The 18,114-nt window shown below is 53.2% G+C and overlaps 2 protein-coding genes across 3 annotated transcripts; one reads left to right on the forward strand and one right to left on the reverse strand.

Moving 5' to 3' along the window:
* Positions 1-4,803: 4,803 nt before the first annotated feature.
* On the forward strand, positions 4,804-6,213 carry MSMP (microseminoprotein, prostate associated). The gene is made up of 3 exons (XM_063180637.1): positions 4,804-4,912; positions 5,555-5,663; positions 6,024-6,213. The coding sequence occupies exons 1-3, from the start codon at positions 4,804-4,806 to the stop codon at positions 6,211-6,213; spliced, it is 408 nt and encodes a 135-aa protein (XP_063036707.1).
* An 875-nt stretch (positions 6,214-7,088) lies between these two features.
* RGP1 (RGP1 homolog, RAB6A GEF complex partner 1) lies at positions 7,089-17,865 on the reverse strand. 2 transcript variants are annotated; one of them, XM_063179801.1, is made up of 9 exons: positions 17,798-17,865; positions 17,011-17,150; positions 13,607-13,743; positions 13,196-13,279; positions 9,543-9,692; positions 9,318-9,464; positions 8,819-8,946; positions 8,410-8,587; positions 7,089-8,191 (listed from the first exon to the last, which is right to left on the reverse strand). In XM_063179801.1, exons 2-9 carry the CDS (start codon positions 17,124-17,126, stop codon positions 7,968-7,970), a joined length of 1,164 nt encoding a protein of 387 aa, XP_063035871.1. In that variant the 5' UTR covers positions 17,127-17,150; positions 17,798-17,865; the 3' UTR covers positions 7,089-7,967. The 2 variants fall into 2 exon arrangements, with proteins under 2 accessions (XP_063035871.1, XP_063035870.1); XM_063179800.1 differs by having other exon boundaries at positions 9,318-9,692.
* Between the last annotated feature and the right edge of the window lie 249 nt (positions 17,866-18,114).

Below are 18,114 nucleotides of genomic sequence, written 5' to 3' on the forward strand. Positions count from 1 at the left end.
TGAGGGGAGCCCAGGCAGAGCCATGGGCTGCAGCACACCTGTGCTGGGATATCCAGGGTGCTGAAGAGCCAGGGTGGATGCCAGCACCCTGCCAGGGCTGAGGGCAGCAGGAATGCGTGGCCAACCCACTGATGCCAAAACCCGGTGCCCTGAAAGGAGACTCCTAGGGTCCCACCATGGGTCTGGGGCACGGAGAGGTGTGGCTTCTAGAGGCTCTCCCCACGGACACACAGAGACAACACTTGTCCTGAACCAGGGAGGTGACACAGCTGACACATTCATGCAGGGCAGCCACAGCCATGACAAACGACCTGGGAAAGTCCCAATGGAATGGAACACGGGCATGAGCAATGAGCAAGGGAGGATGAGACCATGTGAGAGAGGGCAGGAGGGCACGAGTGAGCCCCAGCGTGGGAGTGCTCAGGACACAGAGCCCACCCTGTGACTGGGGACCTGCAGACACCATCCCACAGCAGGTCCTGTCCCACAGCAGGGAACCCACACACCTCCCCCAGCCAGGGTTGCAGAGCCCTGTGAAGTGCTGTGCCTGGCCTCTAGGGTCACAACACCTCTTCCTGCAAGGAGGGTCAGGGTGTTGAGACCAGGGACATCCATGGAAGACACAAAGCATGCCAGCATGCATTGCAGCCCATGCTTCTCCACCTGCACAGAGCTTCACCTAGCAGGCAGCCAGTCTGCAGAGTAAGGTGACATCAATTTTTTTCTCACATCTCCTCTATTTTGTCTCCTTTTTGGAGCAACAGTCCCATTGCTGGTGGGGCTGTACTCCAGCCTCTGTGAGCTGTCCCATCTGGCTTGCCAGCTGTGGGATGAAGGATGCCATGAGCCAGCTGTCATTCCCTCTAGCCCTTTGTCTTCCCTTCCCAGCTCCTGACTGCCTATCTCTTCCTCACCCCTCTGCTCACCCCTCCCCAGGGTCTGGCCATGCCAGCAAGCAGTGAGCATTCATGAATGGTCATCACTCGGAGCTAGCATCTACCTGCACCTGCCCTGGTGCCTTGGGTACTCTGGTGCTTGAAACATCCTCAAGATGCTGGGCAAGGAAAGGTCCCCACATCCCATGAAGAGCTGCTTCAGGGTCCACAGCAGCACCAATGCAGTTTGGTCCAGTGATAAACTGGGGTTGTGGATTTTTTTTGTTTGTTTTGGGGTTTCTTGTTTGGTTTTTTTTGTTTGTTTTGTTTTTCGGGTTTTTTTTTGTTTTTCTTTTTTTTTTTTTTTTTTTTTTTTTTTTTTTTTTTTTTGTTCAGAGAGAAAATAAAATAGCTTTGGGGACCAGGAGCCAAGATCCCCAGTGCCTAAAACAGCAATCACAGCACTTCCTTGGATTTATGGTGTTTGCTTTCACAATGCCAGCCGGGATCCTGTTTGCTTCCTGCTCTGCAGCTGCAGCTCCAGCTGAAGGCTCAGGAGATTCAGGTTTTATAACCCTCCTGGACTCTGCTGATGGCAACTGGTCCAGCATCAATTATTACCCCCTGAGCCTCCTGTGGTGCTGGGGTGGGCTGTTGCCACCTCACCCCAGTACCCTTGGCTTGGGTGCTCTTCCTTCCCCATCCATGGGGTCCCATCCCTGGCACTGGGCATTCTGCTGCTCTGCAGAGGCATTGCTAGGAGAGGAGGCCAGCAAAGCTGCGTCCCTGGCGGGGTGCAGCACCCAGCTTTTCTCAGACACAGCTACAGTTGGAGAACCAGGCCAGGCAGGAGAGCTGGGTCCTGCTGGGAGGATGCTGAGACATGGATTTGACCTTCTGCAGGATCCTGGGATACTCAAAGGTGGTGACTGCTCCTCACTGGCACACACGTAGACAGGCAGTGATCCCTTCTGTTGGGCTGTGTCTGGTAAATCAAAGGCACTGAACTTCTAGAGAGGCACTCCTTCCAGCCCCTTTATCCTTTCTGTGGTTCTTCCCCAGGTCCCAGTTGTTCCCTAAGATGTGAGACCAAAAGCAGCTGCTTTTCCTTCAGTCTCTGCAAAGCAAAGCAAAGCCTCCTCCAGGCTGGCACAGCAGGAGAAGGTGTCAGCTCCTCCTGCCACAGTACCCTCAAGAGCCCAGGCAGAAGCTCTGAAACACCAAGTCCAATTGCAATTATTGCTTTCCAAATTACGAGCTCTCTTCTGTACAACCTGGACCAAAATGCTCTGGATCACCCATGGGGTTGTGTGTGCTGGGGACAGGTGGGTGCCCAGGAATGCAGAAGTGGGGCAAGGAAAGTGGTCAGGAGGGGGAATAGCAGGATCAACAGGCTATGGGGGACCACCAGCCCCTTTCTTTATGCACAGACACAGTGTGGATGGTGCTCCACTGCCCTGCTCCCTCTGCAGCGTGCCAAGAGATGTCCTGACACTCCTCTATTTCTCTGCATTTTCCCAGCAAAGCACTTTGATGAAAAACCCAATAGCCATGAATGGACTCGTAGCTCTAACTCTCTATTTAATGAACTGTAATGGCCACAGAAATCCTGAGAATGCCTCTCCATGTCCCTGATGGAGCAGGGGCAATGCCCTTCCCCCCAGCCAAGAGATGATGTTGCCCCAGGTTTTGAGCAGTCTTCTGGAAGCCTGTCCAAATCCTGTGGGCCTCTCAGTGAAACCCACCATTTCTTTTTTGTAACATTTGCTGTTCTTGTTGATGAAACAATGATGGATTATTTCATTGCAGTTACTAGCGTGCCAGACTTCTTTTTCCAAACACACAATAGGAATATTAATTAACTGCTCTGACGATGAACACTTTTATCCTCCTTATATAGTAACAACTCTGCACCAAAGGGCAAGTTCCATTTGTCACTGATACACTCCACCATCCTGGCTCATGGCCCAGCGGTCAGCAGGGCATGCCCAGCATTTCTCTGATTTGTTATCAGCCTTTCCTAACAGATCCCACACTCGCTGCCATCCAGCCACCCCACCGAGGGACACAGCATCACCCGTGGCAGTACAACAGGGCTGGGGCAATTCTCTAAGGGGAAGAAGGGATGCAAAGCTTCTCCCTCAGCAGTGAGAGCACAAGCTGCAGGAGATGGATGCAATGGGATGGTAAAGGGGCCCAGAGCACCAAAGGAAAGGGGCTATGCCTTCAAATCCGAAGGTGGTGAATCCAAAGCGGATAAAGTGGATAAAAGGAAGCATTTTTCTTTCTCACTCTGTGCTTAATTAGACTGCCACAGGAAAATGCTCGGGCCAAAATTTAGCAGGATTCAATGAGGGATTGGGCACTTATAGGGATAAGAAAAATATCCAGCTATAATAGTGAATGCCAATACAAATTCTGGAAGGGATATTAAGCCTCACGCGTCAAGGTGTAAATTTATCCCAAACTCTCAGGAACAGGGAGCTTAATGCAGGGGCAGATGACCCACATATGCCACTGCTGCTGATGCTGCCTCACTGCCAGCATGGCCCTGTGCTGGCTGAGCCCCTGGCTGGACCATCCCCAGAGCCCTGTTTCCTGCTGCTGGCAGCACCTCTGACAAGGGCTGCGAATTTCTTTTGGCAAGTTAGCCCTTTGCTGGTAGCTCTCTGGGGCCATGCGGCTCCCAGGGCTCTGACCTCCTCCCTCCTGCACTTCAGCTCACTTTGCCAGCTGATAGCAGCCTTATCACTTCTACACAGAGGCAGTCCCTCTGAGTGAGGGTCTGTGAGGTCCGCAGGCACAATCCTGGGTGATGTGGCACCTTCACACAGGTCCTTGCTTCCAGCCAAGTCCCTCACTTACTCCTCAGGTTACCTGCTGCCTAAAAGCACTTTTGCCTCCTAATTTTATCCTTCCTGTTTCCAGCTTATGTGGGGGCCAGTCTGCAGCCCCTGGAAGAGGACGCTCAGCCCCAGTACCTTGTGGGTACTCCAGGTGCACAGGCACAGTCCCCTTTCATGGGCACTGCTCAGATGAGCCCCAGTTCTGCATCTGTGACTGTCTGCTCTGGTCACAGCACCAAATATGTCAGAGCTCAGTAGGTGCTCGGACAACATTCTCAGGTACATGCTGGGATTCTTGGGGTGTCCTGCACAGGGCCAGGAGTTGGACATGGTGATCCTGATGGGCCCCTTCCAACTCAGCATATTCTATGACTCTATGATTCTATGATTTTGTGATCCTGTGATTTTAAACCTGCTGTCCCCATCCCCAGCCTATGCATGGCTATGAACCTGGCACAGCTGCAGCCCAGGCTGGGGTGAAAGTGCCATGATGTGGTACTCAGGAGTGGGGGCAAGCACCTCCATCCCCAAATGAGGATAATGCCATTTGCATCCCACACTGCTAGCAGAATGCTTGTGCTGCTCTGGTCACTGTGACATGGGATGCTCCCAAAATCTTGGCTTGCTCTGAAGGAGCAGTGACGGCTCAGCATGACCAGAGGGGAGCCTGGAGCTCTTCTGGTCAGGAGCCAGGGTCTCCCGTGCTTGCTGCTTACGTGCTCACCGCACTGCAGAGGGCAACGCTGCTGGGGACCTTTGCATCTCCCCTTGCTGTGGAGCCTTGCACCCACAGGGGCTTCCAACTGGAGAAATTTCTGGAGGGCATGAATCAGCTTTTCACAGCTTGTTAAAAATCTTGATCCTACCTCTTGTTTTCATGCCTTTCAAATCAGGAAATGAGTTTTACAACTTTTCCAGTGGGGCACAGCTGGTGGCCAGGGTCGTAAAGCTGAACTTTATAAATATCTCTCATTGGGATCAGGGGAAGAGCATTAAAAAGGCAGAGAGGGAGAAAGAGAAAGAGAAGGCAAAGGAGCAAAGGCAATAGAGAAGCAAAGCGAACAAGTCCAGCTCAACCATCTATGGCCATGCAAGCACAGAAGATGAGGTGCGCTTGGGGCAGGCTTTGCCTGCTTCTTTCCCTCCTCCAGCTGCCAGGCTCCCAGGCCAAGTGCTACTTCCAGGCTAAAGGTAAGTGGGGAAGTGAGATGGGAAGAGGCTAAGGGGAAGAAGAGGTCTCAGCTTTCCCAGCATAGCAGGGCTCTTCTCTATGTCTGAGAAGTATGGAAGGGACTGTGCTGAGCACAGTAGTGGGATCATGGGCCAGTGGTGAGTGGAAGGAGCAGTCTATAAACCACAGAACAGCTCCCCAGGGCTCTGGCTGAGAAACAGCTTTCTGGACCATGAAGGCTCCTGGCAGGTGCCTGGCTGGGGCTGAGTGTGCAGGACTAGCAGCAAAGGGAGGAGGGCAGATCATTATCCCTCTGTTGTCTCCTCCCAGAGCTGCGGAAATGCCCAGACCCTAGGGGGTATTGGATTTGTCCTCTCCAGGGAAGCAAGAGCCACTTGGTTCTTGCTTTAGACCATGGGGTAGTGGTGAGAGCCACAGGACAGGGCCAGGAGAGGATGGATGGCTACATGACCCATGAAAAATGACAGGGCATTCCATACCTGGAGGATGGTGGATAGATCACCATGTATCTTGCATTGCACAAGGTGGGTGAGAGGTTCATGGTACTTCTGCCCCTGTTCAGGGCACAGGGGTGTCCGGGAGGCTTCCACTCACCCTCAGCACAGGCCCATCTGTTCTCATCACCACTATTTCCTTTGCAGCTCCCTGTGAATACGAAGGGAAACAGTTCTCCATTGGGGAATCGTGGCTGAGCACCAACTGCCTGCTCTGCACCTGCCTGCACCCCATTGGCGTGGGCTGCTGTGAGACGTGAGTGAGGGGCCGGGCTGGGGTGGCTGTCACCTCCCACCACAGCACCCTGCCCCTGCAGCAGCGGGTGTTGATATCAGAGCCTTGGGAGGGCTGCGGGCACCAGGTCCTGGCGAACAAGAGGCAGAGGTGGGCAGGACCCCACCAGGGCATTGAGGGTGGTGGGGTGACTTGGGGCAGTTGGAAAGGGTGTTTTTGCACAGCAAGATGCCCAGATGGGCCAGGAGCTGTGTCCCAGCCTGCCTAAGCTGGTCTGGAAGACACCCGTGCAGGGGGCTGGCAGCGGGAAGCCACCCAGGGCAGTCAGCAGCCCGCTGCCATTAATCGGGGCTACTGTCAGCACCGTGTCCTCTCCCACAGCACCCAGCACCCGATCGACTTCCCTGACTGGTGCGAGGCCCACTACGACTCACAGACCTGCCAGATCTCGGTAGTGCAGAAGGCCAACCCCAGCCTGCCGTGCGTGAAGAGCGTGGAGCACGAGTGGGGCTCGGCCAGCACCCCCGAGCCGCTGGTGAACAAGCTGCTGGGTGCGGGGCTCAGCAGATAGAGTGAGTCCCGGCAGCGCCCCGCATTCCTCAGCGCCGCCCCCCTCCCGAGCACACCGCCCGCATGCTCCAGACCTGCCCCACCCACCCTGTAGAGGCATCACCGCCGGCACCTTCGAGGGAAACCACTATCCACACACCATGGTACCAAGCCTTGCTTCTGCCTTCAGCTTCCTGAGCCAGGGCGTCCTCCCTGCGAGGTGCTCTGCACACCGCAGAAGTGCAGATTCTACAGGATCTCCTCCAGGTGGGCAGAAAACCTTCAGTGACTAAAAAAAGGCTACAGGACTAAATCAGCCTGCTCCATGGCAGTCCTGCATTCCAATATCCAGCCCCAAGCAAAGCAGCTCCCTACTCCCTCCCAGCCCTGTACTCCTCTGCACAGCAGCCGTGGGCAGCTCCCGGGGGTCACCACGGCACCTCGTGCAGGATCCCCACACCCTGTCCAGCCCCTTCTCTGCTCCTGGAGTGCAAGGGGCACAACCCACCTCTGGAACCACTAATGACCCTGCTCCAAAAGCTCCTGGGGTCCCTGGCAATGTAGGCCAGCCCCTGGGCAACACTGCAACAGAGCCAGCCCAGGGTGGGTGGCAGAACAGGATGTCCCCAGGGGAGAGCCCCATCCCCACTAGCAGGGGAGCAGGGTGGGGAGGGTTCAGGAGAAGCAGAAGCAATCCAAGTGCCAGGGTGGAGGCAGCCACCCTGGCAGCTGCCCCAGCTGGTGCCATGCCTGTGTTGTGCAGAGCCTTGTGTAGATGTTTCTGTTCTTGCAATAAAGGTACTGAACAAAGAGGTCTCCAGCCTGTGACTGCTGTAGAAGGTGGGATGTGTTCAGCACCGGGAACAATGTAGGAATAAGGCTCTTGGGAAAGCTGAGTTTTGCAGAGTCAGATATTTATTACATTTCCATGCAAAGAGGAAAGTTCATTGGAAAGTTCAGTAAAAATGGGGAGCTGGCTGTTAAACAGGGAGATCTCCATGCCAGCTCTTGGATGCACAGCATGTATTCCTTACAGCACCCCAAGGATCCAAAGACCAGCAGGATGCTGGAGAGCACACCAGGACCCCAGGCAGACAACAGCCCAGGGGCTCAGTGCTGCTCAGTTTTGAATCATCACAATTGTAGTGACCCAGCACAGGCCTGCATCCTGCCCACCAGCACATGCCAGCAGCACAGGGCTGGCCTGCCACCACCTGCCTCCTCCAGGTGGGGGTGGCTGGAGCACTGGACTCCATGTGTAGGACAACTTTCCAAGAGGCAGGACACATGCCAGGACAAGAGAGCAGGGTCTCACCCAGCCCAGGTGGCCACTGTGCTTCACCTGGATGGCAGACCTCTGCTTGTGGGGTCTCTGTAAGGGCACAGCCCTCACCCAGGGGTGGTATGAAGCTTCACTGGAAGAGCTCCCCTCTCCCCTCCCGGGGCTGGCCTTTCCTTCTTGGAAGCCCCACATGAGATCAAGGCACATCAGCGGTTCCCTGGGAAGGCAGATTTCTTTTTGCTGAGTGCTGAGACTTGCACCTTCACCCAGGCAGGAAGGGTCCAGCTCCAGCTGGGGGCTGTAGCACAAGACACTGCATCAAGCAGCATTTTTCCAACCATAGACAGGACAGACATGTCTGTGCCCACCTGGACATCACAGATGGATCCAAGGGGACACTGGGATGCGTGCACCACAGCACACTGGTGACAGTCCTGCTTGCCATTCCCACTGGTGGCATGCACTTGCAGCTCTGCAAGCCAACGTCTCCTAAGTCAGATGGTGATGGAGTTAGTGCTGGAGAACTGAGATACGTAGGAAGCCAGGATGGGGTTGGTGGGAAGAACTTTGATGGGCAAGTCCCAGCTGAAGGTGTCCACTTCCATCTGCTCCACCCCAGTCCAGGTGACAGCCTCTGACTGGCTCCCACGAACCAAGCAAGTCCCTGCTGACTCCCCAGAAGTCACAAACTCAAAGTGCAGCCTCCATTTCAGGGACACTGTAGGCAAGAGGGCAGTCAGCACACAACACCCACAAGTGCCAGGGACCAACTGTCTCAGCACAGTCTGTCCTGGCACGGGGACAGCAAATGACCCCACTCACACAGGCCAGCTCCCTCCCAAGGGACACAGCTCTGCTGAGCAAGGGCAGGGCTGGGGACATCACAATCCTCCTAGAGACAAGCAGGGGTGTGTCCCTTCCCTGGTGGGTACTCACCAATGTTGGTGGTGAACCCTGGGGTTGAGCTGAGTGGGATGGGCAGGCTGAAGCTGCTCTGTGCTGTGTGCAGGCAGGACTCCTGATGGCGGGCGTGCACGGTGAAGGAGACAGGCTGCCCCCGCCGCCGCTGGAACTCCTCCTGGATGCTCTCCTCTGTCTGCAGGCTCACTGAGAACTGCAGGGCAATTGGCAGGGTGCTTGCTCTCACAACATCATACACACCTCATGCAAAGCCTTGGGGGGTCCATTTCCCAAATGAGCTCGGGATTGTCTGCCTCAGACTCAAAGCGGACCCCAGCTGGATCCCACTAGATACCCTCACAACCCAGCGCCACCCCAAACCCTACTCCACATGCCTCATCCTAAACCCCTGCCTCTCCCCAGTAACCCCAGACACAGCAATGACCTGCAGACATGGGATATCTCCTTCTGAGAAGTTGAAGGTCCCAATGACATCCTCTCCAATCTTATATACAGTCTTAAAGATGCAGAATGTCCCCACCTTCCCACGAGTGTTGCTGATGTTGTACAGGTCTGTGGAGCAAGAAGAGGGAAAAGAGTTGTGACAGAACAAGGCTCTGCCCCAGTGCTCTGGGTTAATGACATGACCTCATGCCTCCTGTTCAGGTCCCTAGAGCAGTATTCCCTTTGGGAAATTTCTGCATCGAGCAAGGGCAAACCCTACACTGGCTGCCATGTGTCATGGGCAGAGGGTCTCTCAGTCTGAAGTAGGAACAGCCTGAGACTGGCTAGGAGGCTTTGATCCAAGCAGGCCCTGATAGAGCTGCTACACAGCTATAGTTGGAACTTTGTCAGTGAGAAATACTTTGCAGCTAGCCCTGAGATGTTCTTCATGACCAGCTTCTTAGGAAGGACAGCAAATTTGAGCAGGGAATATGACCTACGCAGGCTGCGTCGGGAGGTGGCCACCATGAGCAGTTCTGTTGCTAGGTCTGCCAGGCGAGAGTCTTTCTTCAAGCCCTCCTCCTCCTCCAGGAAGGGGTTTGAGGGTGCAACAGCCTCATCCTGTGGGAACTGGTAATCCTTGAGCCCTGGGAAGGAGGTGAGAGCATCAGCAGGGCAGGTGCAGCCCAGGCCGCCTGCGCAGGGAGGGCAGTGTGTGGCCCTACCGTGCAGCACGAGGACGCGGAAGGGCACGCGCAGGAGCTTGATGGGGGAGTTGACACGCTGGCAGCCGATGGTCAGCTTGTACACGTACTTCACTGACTGCCCCCGGAACGAGGGGGGACCATCCACAGGCAGGGTCTCACAGTATGAATCTGCAATGAGGGCAGAAAATATGCTTTCCAAAGCCAGAAGGAAGATCCTGCAGCTGCTGCGTGCAGGCTCCCTGCACCAAGTGTTATGACAGCAGTGCTGAGCTAGGGACAGAGCCTGGTGCTTTCTGCTGCCTCCTCTTTCCTTCAGCAGCCAAGCACAACCCAGCTCCCCTGCATCAGGAACAGTGCTCCCCACATCACATGCACCATCATCCAGATACTGCTTCCAGCACATACAACCACATACACAAACTTTGTCTCCAAAGAATGTGAAAGACGTAAAATCCAGGAATACAACCACAAGAGCTAAACTTACTCATCACGAGTTCAACCCAAATTTGCCTCTGTGCACTCCAGCTCTCGCACAGCACAGCCTCCTCCGGGCCCTGTCCCATGCAGGTATCAATCAGTACTTCGTGCCTCTATAGCTTTTGCTTTACACAAACCCTCAAACTCTGCAACAATTAAGTTTCCTCCTGTTTTTCTTTGAAGGACTGCAGCTAAATGATCAACAAACAATTCCCGAGACCTTCACATCAACCTGTGGTTTGTCCCCCTTGACAAGCTGATGACTTAGATCACAAAGTCTCTGGCTCTGAGGGCTCTGAGGTACTGGGGCCTGGCTTTCACCACATTCAGCCCTCCTAGAGCTCGTTGGCCACCACACAAACCCCAATGCCTCTTGACACAGTGTGAACACTTCTGAAGCTTTCCCAAACCACATGCTGTATAACAAGAAAGACACAAATGGTGAACTGTGGAAAGTCTCCAGCTCTCTGGCTTGCCCACCGTAATGCAGATACGCCCTGCCAGAGGAAGGGCAGCATCCTGCTCTGAAACCACAGATCCTTCCCCATGTCTGGCACACACTGAATGTTGAGGCTTAGATTAAAAGTTAGGGTTACATTTTAAATATAACTTCTGGATTTCAAATAACAGGACTGGAAGGAAGAAAAAAGCCTGTGCTAGTGTGTAGTGGCGACAGGATGTCACACCTTAAAACACAAGTCTCTCTTTCTGGATGAGGGTGCAGATAAAACAGAGAACTACCCTGACAGGGAGGAAAATCAGGCATTTCTGAGGAAAGAAGTAGACTTCAGTAACCCCCGTACCAGACTCAACAAGAGGGCTCACAAAGACCTTCCTGCTCAGTGAGGACAATCTGAGCAGAGACCACCACAGTCAGAGAAGGATAGATAGTTTGCTACCTGGCTCAGGAATGCCAAGACTCAGGAAGTCCCAGCTTCCGTGCATATCCCAGAAGGAAGCACATTCCTGCACTACAAATGCATTCCTTACCCACCTGCTGCGCCCTCTGGCTGGCCTTCTGGCCTGTGTCCAGGCTGCTTCCATTTCCTCTCTGTGATCTACCAAATTTTTAAAGGTATTACAAAACCAGAGTGGAGGCAAAACAGCCACAGAAATTATTTGAGGACTTGAGAAAAAGCTTCATGGTGACAAACTTAAAGAGTTCAGCCTGGGCCACGTGTTAAAGGGCTGGGATATGAGTCAACCTCAACATATAGGCACCATAACAAGAGTAAGGTATTGGGGAATAAGTTGGTCAGCAAATGAAAACAAGTCCTTTTATCAAGAGACAGTCTGACACAACCTCACTGTATGTGCCAGCTCTGGCTGCAGTTTAATAACATGAAGCAGAATCTGAAGGAGAATTAGGATTTCTTGGGTTTTCTGGTTTGGTTTTTTTTCCCCCTTCCCAAACTGCGTAGCAAAACTCAAAACTTCTGAAAAACAGGAAATGAAGAATTAAGATACACACCCACACAGCCTTAGCTCTCCCTCCATGGAGCTGGCAAGAGACCCCAGGAATGGTCTGCAAGTGTGCCAGCTGCAGTCTCACGTGATAGCAGCAGCACCACAGGCTGATGGGATCAGTGTGAACAGCCTGGCAGGAACGAGACCAGGGCTGTGATACAGCCTGGGACTTCAGTGTTAAAGAAGCAGCGCCACATGCAGCCACATCACATGTGATGCATGAAACAGACAGGTGAATGACACAGCAAAGAGGAAAGGCTGGACTGTGCAGCCACGGTACCTCAAAGAATAGGAGAGTTTGTGTCCTTCCAGAGGAGCTGCGTCCAAGCACCAGGCAGATGCAGGCTGCTTGCGCCAGTGCCACCCAGAGGCAGAGAGGACACACACACATCATGTCGTCATCGGAAAGGGTAGAAAATCCCTAGCTTAGCTGGGGGTTGAACAGCTTCTGCCTGTTAAGCCCACAGTCAATCCCTCAATCCATCCCAGCCACCTGGAACTTGGGCTGTCGTCACTGATCTGTTATCCCAGAAACTGCCCAACCTGCCTTAAGTGTGCCAGGAAAAGGGACTTCCCTCTGCTCCCAGGGAATGCATGCTCCGGCCCCTAACCTGCAAGCAGCAAGGAACACAGAAGAATCCAGGTGAGCCTCAGGCCAGCTAAGGTTTCTACCTGCTCCTCCTTCCTGCTGGCATGACACCTCCTTTCCCCAAAATGCTGCTCTACAATAATAAGTGAACAACTAAATGTCTTCAGACAACAGGCTCTGCAGTTTAGGGGCACAGCCCCACCCCACTAACCACCAAGGCAAGCCAGCCTGGTTTCACCAGGTCCACCTTTCCCTCCAGTCAGGCCCCTCCAAAGCCAGAAAGGCAGGAGACACCAGCTTCAAAACCAGCATGTCCCAACCCCGCGCTTGCTTGGTCTCACTTGCAGCTTCACCTCCAGCTCTGCAGAGCTCAGTGATCCAGCACAGCCCGCCCCAGCACAGGCACTGTCTCTCCTCTCCCTGTGCTCTGCAGTGTGAGAGGTCTCCATCAACAGTTCCCAGCAGATCCCTGGGAAAATAACAAAGCTCTCCACGCACAGCCTGAGAGGCGACCATCAGTGCTGCTAATCACAGGCCACTGGAATGCAAAGGAGATGCATGACCTGAACAGGCTGGGTCACACAGCCACCAACCAAGAGAGAACAGTGCATACTCAGCTCTTTCCACAGCTATATACTCAAACATGGAGAGCTCTGAGCAGAGAAGATGAGGAGTGCTCACTTTCACAGCAGGAAAACTAGAACATCCAGAAGACTGTTACTTCCAGGACAGCCACAACCTGAAGAGGAAGCACAAACCTTTGGAGGACACCACTCTAAATTCCAAGAATACATCAGTGTGACTGAAGAAATGAAGGCAAGGAAATGCAAGTGTGCATAGCCATTCCTTCTGCTGCAACTAGGTATTTCAAAAGTTTAATGCCTTGCAGCTACACAGTGGACCTGCAGCAAAGGCCCCAGGCCAGGGGACACACTGCAGTACACAGCCCTAGCATAGGAGAGAACAGACTCTGGATGATGCAGCAGCTCCTCAGCACTCATGCTCCAACCAAAGCATCTCATGTTTTGTGACCACCAGGATCTCACACTTGCAGCACTCAGGTCTGCAAAGCCAGTTTTGAAAGCAGAGCTCCCCAAAGAGGAGGTCTGTGAGCAGAGGAAGAGAAAACAGGACTCACAGGACTTGGACTCCCCAGGATCCAGTCGCAAGTCACAGAAGAGGATCTTTGGTGGGGTGGACAGGATACACTGACCCCGCTCTCCTGGAAGAGAATGAGAAACACTGCTTCAGGCTGTGTCCAGGTCAGTCAAGCTTTATCCCCATGGGGAGGCACAGAGAGAAGAGAGCCAGAGAGGAAACATCTCTCGCTCTGGTCATATTATGAGATGTTGCGACTGCAGCTGGACAAACAACTGTCACTGTGATTTCAGTATTAACAATGTCCCACAGCATCTACCACCAGGAAAGCAACACAACTTTGTACTCCTGCTGCATGCTGCATCAAGACACACACATTATGGTCTGCTTGACTCCTGCTCACTGTGCTCTCACTGTCCCTATCTGGGTGACAGGCAGGAGTGGCACTCACCTCTGTTGGGGACAAAGACGGTCTCATTCTCTGCCTGCACATCGTGCTTGCTGCCATCAGAGGGAGGGAGTGCTACCCGGTTCTCGCTGGCGTGAAACTGGCAGTGGATCTGGGCGCTGGCCCATGCCAGCATCTCACTGAAAGCAAAGAGCAACACTCATATCTCTGCTTTAAACCTCAATTACAGCAGGCAGGAATTGGGAGAAGAGCAACTCTGTCAGCTCAGCTCCATGCAGGACTGCTTGTCTGGAAGGAAGAAGGTGTTGCTTCACTGTCACTGAAGCTACTCTCACAGTCCCCTTCCAAACAAGCTTTGGGAGTAAGCTCAAGCTGGGATGCTGACTCAAAGCCACTTCCACCCAACTGCTGCTGACAACAGCTTCACCCAAAGTCTGGCTCTGCAGCCCAAGGACTCTTTTTAAGCAGCAATAATTGCAGTCTGAGCCACAACACCATCAGCACAGCAGACATGGCATGATAAAACATATCTGCCCCAAGAAACGTGCTGTACACTCATGGCAGAGGACAACAGGCAGCAGAGGTCAGGAGCCCCTGTCCCCTTCTATGACGACAAGAGAAAAGGTGGCTTGTGCAAAACTTCACAGGGATCTTTCAGCCAACATGCTGAGATCAACTGTTTCAAGATCCAGTCCAAAGCCTTACTCATTTGTTCATTTTTGCATAACCCACAGATTAGAACTGGCCACTCATGCACTCCGGGAGGACACCTCAAGCTGCTGCACGTGGACACTGGCACAGGACTCTCAGCCATGAGGAGTTAAATCCCAAGCCACAAATCCCTCTGTGCTCTCACACAGACCAGCACTCTGGTGACAACACAATCATTAGAGAAGTGGGTAAATTCCAAAGCAACAAATTCCTGCAACCTGGGCTCAGCTGTCCTTGCCCACAGCACAGAGATGCCCCAAGCCCAACACTCCTCAGGGCAGGAAGGCACAGACATGCTCTCTCTGGTCCCACAGCACCATCGCCAAGAACATCAGCTGCTGTTTGTGCCAGACCAAAGGAGGATGCTTCTGGGTCTTTCATTAGGACCTACTCACTCCTCCTTATGCAAGGACTTTGCTGACGGCAGTAGGGGAGGCAAAGGTGTCATTTTGACCCCTCTCTGTACAGCCCCAACAATTAATGTAGGGCCAGGCATCCAGCACAAAAAACAGTCTCGTGTTTTGGACTCTGCTGTGACGTCAGCCACTCCATAGGGCACTTCCCATGGTACTAGTGACACCTTTCAGTTTCCAAATCATTCCTCTATTTTTTTCTTCAATAGTGGCCTCTATAGTTTAGCCAGTGAATAGTTCCTCTGGTGTTTTCTAACATCACAATCTGATTAGTAAGCACCAACAACAGAGCTCTCGGCAGCACAGGGATTTTTTGCGGCACACGAATGTCCCTCCATGTGACACATCACAGCAGTTAGAGGTCTAGATGAACTAGGGAAAAAGGTGTGCTGTATTTGTGTCAGCTGACTAATGATGTGCTATTTGATCTCTTGTATGTGCTGGCAGCCCTTACCTAAGCACACCTCAGTTACCATACCTAGTTGCTTTGAGACCTACAGCTGTAGTTCTGCATTTTCAAAAGTACCAACATGGCTTTTTCATCACGGCTGCCGTATGTTTTTTTCCTGTAAAGTATCTGCTGTGTGGAAGCAGAGAACTGCTCTTGCTTGAGGCAATGTTGGCTAATTTTATATAAGCTTAGAGCTTAGCTTGATTACAATACCTTCAAACACCATATTTTGAGTATTTTTTCTTTCTATTTCAGTATAGCTTTACAACATGCCACTGGATTGTTTTCATTTTTTCTAGCCAGATGTCCCAACAAAATTTGCATGTCCCTTCCTGCCAGCAGAGCTGGCTTGCTCAGCTAATGCTTGTTCAGCAGTGGAGGATCCTGCACTGGTGCTGAGGTCACTTCCTTCCAGTCTCACCTTCCCCAACAACTCCTGCAGCCTACACAGGACATGCTCCATGCAACCTCTGGGTAGAAGAGATTTGTTTCTTAAAATCCACCATCAAATTAATTTCCTGCCTTTCTGTCAATTCTGTCCATGTTCTCAATAGGAGGCCTTGCTGTCCCTCCACCTGTCAGCCCCAAAACCTCCCAGGCTCTGACAGGCCTCTCTGCCTGTTGCTTTGATCTGGCTCCTGCCTTTACACAACCCACAGCTTCATTTTCCAAAACACCAATCTACTTGCTGCTGCTGCCACTCGTTTGACATAGCCAGGTCTTGCCCCATTGATCACCTGGGGCTATTTTTATTATTTTAAAAACTTTTCTTTTTCAAGAGGCAGGCTTCTAGAGATCACAACACATCTGAAGTTTTAAATGAAGCTCTCATGAGTGCACTGAACCCCCCTGCAAACCATGCCACCTGGTACTCTTGCAGTCCCACATGTTTCAGAAGCAGACAAAACACAGGACATGTTGTCATCACAGAGGACAAAACTCTGGGAGCTGGATGCTTATGCCACAGCTGAATTTGAAACCTGATCTCAGCAGCCAAGAGGAAACAGGAAGAAAAGATGGAAAGTTAAGGCAGGCAACAAACACAGAACCTTTCTGCTGCTGAGACTGCAGGCACTGTGAGTGGGCCCAGCAAAACAATCACATGTGAACATCATACTGGTGATGAAAACACGCTGAACCTGACGGGGCTGGAAACAGGCACTTCCCAGGAAGGACTCAAGATGAGAAAGCACTCTCCACTCCCTAAGGAATCAGACAAGGCTGCACACTCAGCGGACACGAAGGCTTTGGGTGATTACTTGTGACACAGAGTCACCCCTGTGAGCCAATATGGGAAGCTCCCATCTTCTCACATTTCCTCAGCACTGAGAAGGGGAGATGCAGGGCTCAAAGGCCACAGAAAATGTGGCTGCAGAAGGTGCCCCTTTCAGACCCTACCCTTTGTCTGACACCTCTGGAGGCAGGGATCACACTGATCTGTCCAGCACTGCTGGATAAAAGAGAGCTCCTTCCACAAATGCAGGAAATAATGACGCTGCCTGGATGTTGCTGTATGGGACTGTCACCCTGGCGTGACCAGATAGCCCACTTTGACAGCCAGTTTGGCTTCATTTTCTGCCAGTCACTGTCACTGAGGGCTCACCTGAGCAACAGAGAATCTCTAACTGCACACCTCCTTCCTTGTCTACTTCTTGGGGGCACAAAACTGGCATAATTACCTCAGCTTCACCCCCAAAATTGAGAGATGATGCACGGCTTCCTTAAGGGAGTGCCTTGAGTAGGGAAGTCACAAGGGGCTGAGCTGGAACCATTGCCCTACAATGCAGCCATGACCACTACCCCAGAGAGGGGAGAGAGGGGGCCGGAGGGACCCAGAGGCTCTGTGCACGGACTGGCACGGGCTCCTGTACCTGCTGGCAGAGGTGGATGAGGCCGACAATGGGTTGGTGAAGGTGATCACACACTCCAGCACCTCCCCTGCCAGGAACACAGGCCCACGGCCCAGCTTGGCCACCACTTCAATCATGGCTTGGACAGTCCTGCTGCACACCTGCCAAAAAAAGCCAAGATTGGGCATGTTATCACAGAATCACAGATTCAAGGAATTACCAAATGGTTTGGGGTGGAAGAGTCCTTAAAGACCATCTTGTTCCAGCTCTCCTGCCTTGTTCCAGCTCTCCTGCCATGGGCAGGGACACCTCCCACCACTCCCACCAGAACAGATTGCTCAGGACACCATCTTGCAACGGGATTTATTTCCAGGGATAAAGCAACCACAGTTTCTCTGGGCAACCTGTGCCAGCGCCTCACCACCGTCACGGAAAATAATTTCTTCTTAATATTTAATCTAAATATTTAATCTATTTTCAGTTTAAAGCCATTCCCCCTTGTGCCGTCACGGAAACACGGAAAGAGGGCTGGGCCATGTAACTGAGGGGGAACGGGGACACAGATACACACACACAGGAGGTGTGGGGGGAAACACGCACAGCCCCGTCTTTACAAACACACACATCTTCCTCCCAGGCCCACACAGGCAACAAGTGCGGTCGGAACACACCGCACCGGTGAGAAGGACGGCCCTGACACCCCATCCCTGCGGTCCCGAACGTTAACCCGCACACGGACAGCTCTACCCGAGGGATGAGGGACACGGGGCCGCAACCTTTCCGCAGCTCCCGCCTCGGGCCCACTCACCACCCGCACAGGCCGCGCTCGCCGTCCGCCACCACTGCAGGCCCGGCTTCCCCCCGCCGCTCGGCGGGGATCGGCAGCGCTCGGGGCAGAGCTCGGCAGCGCTCGGGTAGAGCTCGGCAAGACTCGAGTCTAGTTCGGCAAAGCTCGGGCCTAGTTCGGCAAAGCTCGGGCCTAGTTCGGCAAAGCTCGGGCCTAGTTCGGCAAAGCTCGGGCAGCGCTCGGGAACGCTCGGGAACACTCGGAAACACTCGGGCAGAACTCGGGCACCCTCGGTCGGCTCACGGGCAGCTCCCGGACAGCGCTCGGCAACTCTCGCC

Source organism: Melospiza melodia, chromosome Z, assembly GCF_035770615.1.
Source record: "Melospiza melodia melodia isolate bMelMel2 chromosome Z, bMelMel2.pri, whole genome shotgun sequence".
Taxonomy (NCBI): Eukaryota; Metazoa; Chordata; class Aves; order Passeriformes; family Passerellidae; genus Melospiza; species Melospiza melodia.